General features: G+C 36.4%; 1 protein-coding gene across 3 annotated transcripts in view; it reads left to right on the plus strand.

Annotated features, from left to right (window-relative positions):
• Nucleotides 1-12,068, plus strand: part of LOC150103434 (lon protease homolog 2, peroxisomal-like) — a 641,828-nt gene that overhangs the window by 627,759 nt on the left and 2,001 nt on the right. For all 3 annotated transcript variants that reach the window (XM_090397545.1, XM_090397547.1, XM_090397544.1), the window contains exon 18: nt 3,328-3,438. In XM_090397545.1, the coding sequence (XP_090253671.1) occupies nt 3,328-3,438 (111 nt within the window). The remainder of the gene's footprint in view (nt 1-3,327; nt 3,439-12,068) is intronic.

Here is a 12,068-nt window from a genome sequence, read left to right on the forward strand (position 1 = left end):
ATATATCACAAAAATTAGGTATTTTACATATGCTGAGAAAGAGGGCAATCTCTATTATAAGAGATGAAGAAATACTAAAAGAAGAATTACATTCTCTACTCCCTCCCCAAAATAGATCCATGACATTCACTACAGAGCCTCAGTTTCCATCCCTTATATTGGCAAACTCTCTTTTTCAAAATCACAAATCTCCTGAAATCTCAAGAAATAAGAGTGGTCCTCAAACTCATTCTGACTGTACAAACTCTATTACATTCGCCTAAGGACCACAACCCTTTTAACAAACATCCTGGAGTTTACAATATTCCATGTTCTTGTGGACTTACATAGGGCAAACATCTAGAAGTTTAGAAATAAGGCAAAAGGAGGTGCATATTGGAGACATCAGTAACAACAAAGAAGACAGGCTGAGGCCTGGCATTCTATTTCTCCCACACTCACCACAATATTGAATGGGACAAGAGCCTCCATGCCTTTCATAGAAGACAACTTCGGCGCCCATAACATAAAAGAGGCAATGATGGTAATCCATTCACAAGGCACTCTCAACAGAAACCAAGGAATGATTTTATGTGACATTTGGAAGTCACTTATTAGATCTTTCAACACATCGGACTTTAATTTTTCTGCAAACTATCATGCACACTTGCTGGACAATGACTGATCCATGCCAGCTTCCATGCTCTACGTGTTTCTATTTATACTTTTATTTTTGTTTAACGGCTTCTACACATTCGTTTTTTTTGTTATGTAATGATTCGTATTTACCCCTTATTGCAGTGGCGCACTCAGGATTTAACCTTTGGGGGGGGGGGGTGAGTTGAGTAGACGTTTTGCGAATACACACTACACATCGCATATGACCTATAACTGAGCATCTGCAGTGATCGCTAATTCATAAGTAGCACACAACATAAATAAAAAAAATTAATTTTAATTAGGAAAAGATTTTTGGAAATTTTTCTAGTGTTTTTTTCCTTTTCTTTGGGGGGTGCCCGGCCCCCTTGGCCCCCCCCTCTGGGTGTGCCACTGCCTTATTGTATATTTGTTTGTTCTTCCTAACCCAGATGAAGCCAATAGCATATATAGCGAAACTAGTAGGTTTAACTAAATAACTATTACAACCTATAAACCCACTGTTAGTTATTTTTGTTTCATTCGTTTTTTTGGTCAAAAAAATCAACATACTCTTCGTATAGCAGAAGTAATTCAACAGTTAATCAGGGTATGTATTTCATCATGAGAAGCTGGAGTATAGAAGGTATGGTGTGTAGAGGTATATAAGGAATTAAGTGAACTTGATGTCAATAAGGCAGTAGGACTTGACAACACAAGAATTTGAAGGAATATTTCAGGGAATTAATAGCATCCTTTGTCCACTTGTTTAACATGTCTTGCAACAGGGCAAGTCCCAAAGGAGTCTTGTCTTGTCAGGTGTTCTCTCCCTCTGGGAGATTGACTACCATGTGTCTCCACCATGTCCTGTGCTGTGCCTCTCTGCTGCATTTCTTGTATGAGAGATAAGTCCATTCATCTATATTTTTCATCCACCCCAGTCTTTGCTTTCCTCTCCTCTTTTCCCTCAACAGTTCCTTCATGAGGTGTCCTTCGTAGGCATTTGTGTCTAAGAATATGTGTAAAATAGCTGACTTTTTAATTTATTTTGTCATGCTTCTGTTTTCACCTACCATTTCTTGTACCTCTTCATTTGTCTTTTTATGATATCCTCAGAATTCTTCACAGCATCCACATTTCATTAGGAGTAGAAATGAGAAAAATTGTTCTTCTTCACAAGGGGAGGGAGGAATAGGACTTGATTTTTCAAGGTGTTAGAGGTAGGTTGGTAAACTATGATTCAGAATTAGATTGATAATAGTGGTATTCTCTATGATTCATCATGGGCTTGTTAAAGGGAGGTCTTGTTTTAGCAATATCCTTATGTACTACAACAAAGTGACAAATTCACTAAATGAAAGCGATTCATGTACAGTGGTATACTTGAACTTTTCACAGGCCTTTGATATACTGCCACATGACAAGTTAGTTTAATATTAATAACATTTTGCAGATTTGTAAAACCATACATGGGTTGAATCTTTTCTTATTTTATACTTCTGACTGCTGATTTCATTCATCCCTTTAGAATGGGTAGAGTCCCCTAATGAGGGGTTTGCGATGAATTTTTAATGCGTCTGTTCATCACTCTTTACTACATTCCCTAAGGGCAGTTTTCATGACTGTAATCCATGTGTATTCACAGGGCTGGTTTGCTTGTTCTGGGGCATGAAAAACCCACATTTCAAGGTCAAAAAAAAAACCCTACCTCTGTATGAGACTATGTAACTCACCTTTTGTTGAAAGAGACCAGATAAAGAGGTTCCTCACATCACTGATGGGAATTGAACCCAGGTCTTTCTGACCAAAGGGCTTTGTCTATACTGACTGAGCTATGCAGGATCGTTTTATATTTCTCCACATTTCTCACAATTTTCTTTGTAAAAAAAAAAAGCTAATTTTATACTTCTGCTGTAGATTAATGGTTCATATTCCATTGTGATAGGAAAACATTGGAGAGGATCCAGAGTTGAGCGACTAAGACAATATTAGGATTCTGGAATGTTTAGTATAGAGAGAGAGAGGTTGAAGGAATGTGGATTCCAGAGTTTGGTGGATAGGAGGAAAAGAGGTGATATGATAGATGTTTAAGTTAGTGAGGGGATTATAAAAAGAGTAGAAGGCGAGAGGTGAAGAACCAGAGGCCATCCCTGGAAGTTATGCAAGAGTGGTGAAGAAGGGTGTGAGGAGTAAATTTGAATGCATTACTAAAATATGTTGTTAATGATGTAGGGGATGTTAAGATTCAGTATGATAAGGATGTTGTCAGTTGAATGAACCTCCCACAATGAGTCTGCCAACTCCATGGAGGGAGTTGGCAGACTCATTGTGGGAGGTAATAATAATATTTAGTAAATATATAATAATAATTGGTAAATATATGCCACCAATTAGGTTTTTTCTGTTGGTGAAACAGACATGCCAGGTTAAAAGCACTGGCATGTCTGTTTCATTTTTATTAAGGTTATATTTGCTTTTTAAGTTCTTCAAAATTTACTTAATTTTGGAAGATTATGTTTGAGATTTATTATTAAAAGTACTGTGTTATGTATTTCACGAATGCTTGATATTTCTATCTTCATTATGTTAAAAATGCTGTCTTCATACACAAATTTAATCCTCCAGATGAAAATTAATATTAATTAAACATTGTTTTGTAGTACAAAATAACGGTTCAAAAGAAGTGTATATACTTAATGGTATTCTTTGTAGGTTGGTGGCATTAAAGAAAAAGTTATGGCAGCACATCGAGCAGGGATGAGATGTGTTATATTACCAAAGCGTAATGAAAAAGATATTCAAGATATTCCACAAACTGTTAAGGTAAGGAATGTTTGTATTACAATGCCTAATATTCATCATTCATCCCACTGCTCCACTTTTAAAATGAACTTCACTTTTGAAATGAACATTTCATTTCACTTCATAAATGCAGTGATACTTCAATATTGATAAAGTGATGTGGGGGAAAGGCTGCTATTTGTAATGCCTTAACTCCTTTTGCTGTTTAAATTAAAGATACCAAGAAATTATGCTCTTGGTTTCATCCATTATAAAAGTGTAAGCAAAGTTGGCATGTGAAGTAACTTCACAACTAGGCTACTTGTATATAGAGGCTAATGACTTCACATCAATTGCCTTAGTATCCCATAATTGTATACCTTATGAAATTAGCGATTTTTATCTGTTTTATTGTGATTTTTCATCAGAAAATTAGAGTATTATAGTGTGTTAGTGTAACTTTTTGTGTTTTTAGAGTATTAATTTATTTATAACATTTTTATTGTGATTGGAAGCAGGGGTGCGCCGGCCATATGTGCAATGTGTGCGATGCACACAGGCACCAAAGCAGAGGAAATATTTTTAAAAAAATGTTTTTTAAAGTGATTTTTTTATGGGGGGGGCACCAACTAAAGTTTTACACACAGGCACCGGACACTACTGGGACGCCCCTGATTGGAAGGAGGAGAGGACACATGGGAGGAAGGAATTGGATTTTATGCGATTATTTAGGGATAACTATCTGCGACAGCATGTAATGGAAAATACTAGGGATCAGAGAGTGCTTGACCTAGTAATGGCATCTGAGAATTTGGCTGTAATCAATATGACCACGTTGCCACCAATTGGAGAGAGTGATCATAGGGTCTTGACTTGGCAGGTGGCTAAAGGTGTGGAATTTACAATTAAGACAAGGTACATGCTTATCGGGCTGGTAAGTATGACAAGCTTAGGAGTTTGATTGGTTCAGTGCCATGGCATGTAAAACTGCAAGGGTTGATAGTGCATGGAAGGTGGTTAAGAAGTGTTTGCAGGAGGCAATGGCTGACTGTATACCTAGAATCTGAATAATAAATCAAGTAGGGGTTAAATGGATGAATAACACCATTAAGCTTGAGCTGCAAAAAAAGAAACAACTGTGGAGGGAATTTAAGGAGAAAGGTGACTGGCAGGCACATGAACGGTATAAAGCGCAGGCCAGAAGGGTAACGAGTGTGGTAAGAAAAGCAAAAGCGGATTATGAAAAAACATTAGCCATGCAGGCTAAAGAGAATCCCAAACAGCTTTTTCGATATGTTGCAAGTAAAAGAAAAAATGTGTATGGCAGAATGATTTTAAAGAATGCCGAATAATAGGGAGGTAACCGAATCAATTGATATAGTGGAATTACTGAGCGAGCACTTTGCAAGAGTATATCATCCAGGTGGTGACATTTCAGAAATGAAAAAACCAACAACTTATATGGGAATTGTGGTGAATGAAGTGGAGGTGAATAATCTATTACAAAACCTCAATCATACATCTGTGGGATTGGATGGTATACCAGCTTGTGTCGTACATGAAGCGGCTAAAGAATTGTCAATGCCCTTGACCATTTTGTTTAATTTGAGTCTTGGGTCTAGGTTAGTCCCAAGGGAGTGGAAAGAGGGGAAAATAGTTCCACTGCATAAAGGAGGTTCCAAGACTGCTGTTGTAAATTACCGATTGATCAGCATATCAGGAATCTTTGTCAAGGTCTTGGAGAAAATAGTCAAGAGGAAAATACAGGATTGGATAGATGAAAATGGGATACTGTATGGTGTGTGTGTGGGGGGGGGGGGACAGCATGGTTTTGTGAAGGGTAGATCATGCCTCAGTAACTTGCTCACGTTTTATAACACAGTGACGGCTGAATTGGATAAGAGTAATGGGTTTACAGTGATTCTACTGGACCTTGCTAAAGCCTTTGACAGAATACCACATGGAATTCTAATCAGTAAACTGCAGCATATCGGGATGGATATAGGGTTGGTGAGATGGATAGGAGGGTGGTTGATGGAGAGATATCAGAGAGTGGTTTATTCAGGAGTAGAGTCCAAAAGACGGCCTGTGACTAGTGGTGTGCCGCAGGGTTCTGTTCTTGGACCACTACTGTTCAATTTATTCATTAACGATATAGGAAAGGATCTGAGAGGAACTGTTCATTTGTTTGCGGATGATGCAAAGTTGGGTAGAGCAATAATGAGTGCACAGGATGTCAAAATTTTGCAGGATGATTTGGATAGTTTGGAGGACTGGGCTAAGGAGAATGGATGTCAATTTAATGTGGCAAAATGTAAGGTTATGCATTTTGGGTTGAAAAGATTAGTACCAGTATATCACATTGGTGGAACCATACTCCAGGAGATTGACGAGGCCAGGGATTTGGGAGTGTTGGTGGATAGGAAGTTGAAGTTTAGGGGCACATCGCAAATGTGGCTAAATCAGCTCATCAAATCACTTGGTTGCTGAAAAATACTTTAACAAGCAGAGACAAACAGGTTATTGTTCCTTTGTATCAAGCCTTGATAAGACGCCATCTAGACTACTGTGCCCAGATATGGGTGCCAGGGTTTCTTCTGGATGGGGAGGAGGTGGAGAGCATCCAGAGACGAGTTACCAAGATGATAGCAGGTCTATGGACTGAACCTTATGAGAACAGGTTGAAGATTTGTGGGTTGTAGAAATTGGTTGATTAGGCAGAAAAGGGGTGATATGATTGAGACATTCAAATTACTGAAGGGTTTCTATAAGATTAATTCAGAAGATATTTTTGAGAATAGGACTGGTGGTGGGGAGGACTAGGGACCATAAATGGAAGTTGGGCAATAGTGTGGTTAGCAAGGATGTTAGAGCTAGGTTTTTTACTTGGAGAGTGGTGAATGAGTGGAGTAAGCTGCCAGTCTGTTGTGGGTGTCGTGACTGTGAATGAGTTCAAGGCGAAGTATGATAGATACTGTGTGAATCTTGAATAGTTGTTCTTGACATGATGTTAGGGACTCCCTCGATGAATCTAAGGACGCTTTGGAGTTGCCCATAATAATAATATTAAACCTGATATTGCTGAAATCTGCAAAAGCTGACAAACTCAAGTATCGCATTAAAATAAGTTCAATTTTTATAAAAGGCAAGGCCATGTATATACTTATTGTTAGTTTTATGACATGTAATGCCTTTGTTGTTCCTCAATTTTTTCTTATAATCAAAAGTGTTCTGTGAATTGGAAAAGGTTAAGAACCACTGCCATAATGCATAGTATTATACATGTCCATTAGGATGCATTGCATTATGGGATACTAAGGCAGTTGAATCTAATTTTTTGGTATCTTTAATTTATAGTAACCAAGTGAAAAAAACTTCCTTGCTTTTGCTGTTTTTGTCACTATGAATTCATATATATGTATATACAGTCGGGTCTCTTTTTATGCGGTAGATACGTTCCACAGAAAACCTCATATAAAAAATCACACTAAAAAAGACCTAACTTATGTTGAAAAATTAGGAATACATTCCATAATTTTCTAAAACCACATAAAACCGAAGCAACGAATTAAAATAAACCTAAAATCGCATAAAAAGTTTATAAAAATTCAGGAAAATAAGAATGCCTGAAAGCTTTATTCATTTAATTTTATTGAAAAGAAACTTTTTTTTTTACATTTTATCATCAGAATTATCGTCACTATTAGACAATATTCGACAACATTTGCGAACTGGTGCGAAATGTCAGCGCATCAGATCTGTTTGGTAAAGGCATCAGATTTGTAGATTAGAGAAATTTGTTGATAGATGGAAAAGGAGAGAATATGACAGACATATGTTATAAAGCAATTATATAGGAATGACGTAGGAAAAAGTTTTTAGTACATGATTGGAGAGAGAGAAAAGAAGTTTTTACCAGAAATTAAATAGAGTATGGTTAGCGAGGAAAAAAATTTTTGCTTGGAGATCATTGAATCACTGAATGGGTTGACAAAGTCATGAGTGCTTTGTCAATGAGTTAAACGAGAACTGTGATAGGCATCATGCAAATAATGGTTAACTTGGTGAAATCTTTATTTGAGATTACCATGTAATAATATGGGAATCTGCTTCCATACAAGATTAGCTAACTCACCTTTGATTGAAAAGGTAATAAAAGCTCCTTGCATTATAGAAAGGATTCAAATCCAAGTCTTTCCAAACAGAGGGCTCCGTTGAAAGCAACTGAACTATAGAAATTCAAGAAGTATCAACCATAAGTACAAGTTTATCTTAATTTCAGCCCATGAAAATGGATCAGTAAGCTTTCACTTATAGTGTACACTTCTTGAGTTTCTATAACTGAATTGCTTTCAATGGAGCCATTTTGTTGGGGGGGGGGGGGGGTGCCTAGATTTGAATTCTTTCTGTAATGCAAGGAATCTTTATTTATTTATTTTTTTTTAACCAAAGGGCTCTGTTGAAAGCAACTGAGCAACAGAAACTCAAGAAGAAGTGTACACTATAAGTGCAAGTTTATTCATCCATTTTCATGGGTTGAAATCAAGATAAACTTGTACTTATGATTTACACTTCTTCTTGAGTTTCTATTGTTGTTGAAAGTTGAAAGCTCAGTTACTTTCAACAGAGCCCTCTGGTTAGAAAGACTTGGATTTGAATCCTTTCTGTAACACAAGGAGCTTTTATTTTTTCTTTCTTTTTTTACCCTTCAGAACACAGATATCTACAGACATAGAACTGTTGGATAGGGAAGCAATGTTCTGTAATAATTTCCTAGTAAAGTAGCATTACTATCCCACCCACCAATGAGTTGATTAAAAACACACTTCTTTTCTACTTTGAATTTCTCTGGTTCATTCCAGGATTCCCATCTCAGCTAAGTTTTATCCTCTTAGTGTTGCCATGGTCTTCCTAGAGGTGGTCACTTTCCATCTGGCCTTATCTTGAACACTTGCTGAGCGATTTCTTTCAACTCATCATTGTATTTTTAGCAAGGGTGAAGAAAGAGAAATTTTACCTTAGCATTGTCTCTAACTAGGCAAATATAATCTGTATATCCTATTATTATATTCTACTTGTATTATCTTTTACAGTTTCTCTAAACATTTTCTAAAGCTAAATTAAATAGGATGGGTGAAATGATATATCCTTGTTCCAATCCTGTTATAATAACAAAACATTTGGATCTAATTATGTTAGCAACTGTCATCATACATTGGCTATCAGTGGTTCAAATTTTGATTAAATTGATCATCTTATGAGGTATTCCAAGTTCATTTACTACTCCCAAAAGCTTTCTTTATGAATTATCATCATGCTTTTCTGTAAATAAAATGTAGGCAGTCTGATTACATTTCATTTTTGTATTTAAAATTTGTACACCAAAATTTGGTCAGCTGTAGATGTTTCTTAAGAATTCTGCTTAATATTAACCTGTTTTCTTCAGCATATGCTAAGATTCTTTTTTTAGTATAATATTGTGCTAAAATAAAATTCTAGCCTATTGACAAAATGGAATATCTCTCTATAATTTTCACATTCATTTATTATATGCAATTAGTAATTATATCAATTTTGAGGATATCCCTTTCAATTTTGCATAGCAAATTTGTTAATTTATGTATTTCTGTAGCTAATTCATGACCACTATTTGATGACTTCAGCTATCATTCCGCTAATTAGTACCAAGTGCTTTTGGTTGCTTTATATTTTGAGATATGATATCTAGGTGACAGATATGATCGATTTTCTGTTCAAAAGTCCAAGTAGGTTCATTACAGTTTAGGAGTTGGTTAAAAGTACTTTAACGAACTTTTAAGGGAAGGCCTATTATCCAGCAGTGGCTGGAAAGAGGCTGAAGAAGCAGAAATGGCTAATGTGTATCTATTGCTGCTATTGTTTTCATGTGTGTTTTGGTTTCTAATTTCACAGAAGCATTTTCTATGGCTTGCTGCTCTTTCTTTGTATATCTCTGAGTAGCATGGATGTCAGATGGATTACAAAAATAAAACTTTGATGTTGCCATCTTAAAGTCCAGTGAAATTTTGTGGTTTTTCCATTAACTGATTTTATTCTGATAGAGCAAGTAATCCTATGTACATATACTCTTCTACATCTGTTTTCCAACTGGTTTATCATTTAATTGTTAATATGAAATTATAGACATAATTAAATGACTACACACATAAATTACATAAGGAATTTAATATAAACTACTAATATTTTGTTCATCACATCATCAGAGTAAATGTAAAATACACTCTTAAGGACTCTATGCATCACTCTTTTGTGGACAGACTAGAATTACAATCCATTTCTACACGTGTAGAAAGGCTTATATGTTAACCTAATAAATACTCTTCTTCTTCTTCCTCTTTATAGCATATTTTATTCCGCTTGGTGCAGGGTCTGCTGCGATTATGTGAATGTGGGAAATCCCAACCAGCTTGTCACAGAGTCTGGCATTGGGGGGGGGGGGGGGGAGTATGACTATAGATGTGTGTGTGTTCACTGGATTGGTTTGCCTGTTCTGGGGAACAAAAAACCCAAGTTTATGGGTGGGGGAAAAAAAAAAAAAGAAAGAAAAAAAAGCCTACTGTATGAGACCGGCTAACTCATCTTTAGTCAAAAGAGAACCAGATAAAGGTTACTTACTTCTTGAACAGGAATCGAAGCCAGGTCTTTTCAACCAAAGGGCGTTGTCTATACTGACTAAACTACGGAGGCTTTATATGTTGTCTATTCATAACTATAATAATTTTTGAGTAAATTACAATGTATACTGAATATTAATTATAAAACTTTAATTAATGCTTACATTATTTCAGAAAAGTCAAATTGCCATCATCGGGAAACACAGAGCAAGGATAGTATGCAAGCACTAACACTGGGTAAATGAGATTGAAGAAAGACAACCGAAGTTGGGCCTAGAGTCCTAAATTGCACCACTCCCCTTAGGGCTTAAATTGGATGGTTCTGGCTATCGGATTGAAGATCTGAGGATGAGCATTTCCCAAATTCAGGGCAGTTTCATGCACCCAAATTTGTTGAGGTTTTTCGAAAGTTTCTTAGGGCTGAGGCAGATTTGAGGAATAGCCTCCCATGTTGTATTTGCTGCAGTGGAATATAGTGATCTTCTCCCAGTTTATCCTGTGGTAGGTTTCAAAACCATGGTCAAAGTCTGGAGTCACTGTAATGGTAGAACTGGATGTAGTCCAGCATTCAGGTTCAGAAATTCTGATATTAGCTGTCCTGCCTGTTTGGTCATAGTAGGACAGCTTGTAATTGCAAGGAACCTAATAAATACCTGGCAGGTCTAGGGAATTGACTGGTCTTTGGTGGACCAGATAAGGGTGCCAATTGTTTATATGGTCTGTAATGGTTGTACAGTTGTATTTCTTTAAGATTTTTGTTCAATTTTTGGATGTGACCCAAATATATAGAATGGTAATAGATTTTGTGTAATCTCTGTTCTGGAAAGAGAGGTTGCAGTTATGGGGGTTTAATATTTATTGGTTTTAGTGGGGTTTGTAGCCATTGGCTAAGAAAGTGTTGAGAATGTAGTAAAGTTCAGTAGTTAGGGTACTGTTATCAGAACTGATCCTTCCCCCCTGAAGCCAGAAGCAATTAGTGCACTCATTCATAGCCACAACTATGCACTTGCACCTTAAAAAAAAAATCCCTTATTATGATTTTAGTAGAATGAAGTATCCACAGCTTTCCGATTCATGTTGCCAACAACATCAGACTGGATGTAGCTAGTGTACTCACACTTGCAAAACCACCAAAAATCAACCTCTCAAGGAAAGAATATGAGGTGCTATTGGAAATAAAAAATATATATATAATTGCAAAAGCTGATGGGATTGCGACTGGTGTTTTAAACCAGAAAGATTACACAGGTAAGCTTGCTTAGAGACTACTCTACCTACCTGCCTTTAGACTATAATTCCACGAGTACACAGATCAGAACACTTCACAAACTCCTTAAAAAGATCACCTCTTGGCCTGTGGGAGTCGCCAGTAAACTAAGGATGAGAAAACCTTTTGATTTTGAATATAATATCTTGCACTGTCCAACAACGTATGTGCTGCAAAGTGTATAAATGCTGTTTGAAAGAAGTTGCTGAAAAATTCATGTCCATACATTCACAGGATTCAACGACAACAACAAAAAAAGTTTGTACATGAAGTCCTTTATAGGCTACTTGTATAAAAAGCATAAGTAGCCTAGTCATGAAGATACTTCACATGCAAACTTTGTTTATGGTTCATAAACCTGGATAAAGGATTAAACAGAATTTCTTGGCCTATTTAATTTAATTTATAACCAAGCAAAAAACTTTCAATAATCTCTAATCCAGATTATTTTAATAAGTGTTACACCTTTCCACTACTTGTATATGTGAAATATATAACATTTTGAAGTAATGGAGATATCATATATTTCCCATATATCACATTACTTCAACCTTGGTATGTCTTCTGGGTCTGGCTCCCACTGACATTTAATAATTTTCATCTTTGGGCTTGCTTACTCCCTAGGAAGTATAGTGACTCTGCTAAGTGGCAGATTTTTACCTGTCACTGAGTGGAGCCACCAGTGAGTTTAAAATCCTGAGGTGATTCAGGTCTTAGGAGTGATGAGTTTAGTAGTGATCCTTTAGGGCAGT

This window comes from Typopeltis vanoorti, chromosome 9 (assembly GCF_054136105.1).
Source record: "Typopeltis vanoorti isolate ZY-2024b chromosome 9, IOZ_Tvanoo_1.0, whole genome shotgun sequence".
In the NCBI taxonomy this organism is placed as follows: Eukaryota; Metazoa; Arthropoda; class Arachnida; order Uropygi; family Thelyphonidae; genus Typopeltis; species Typopeltis vanoorti.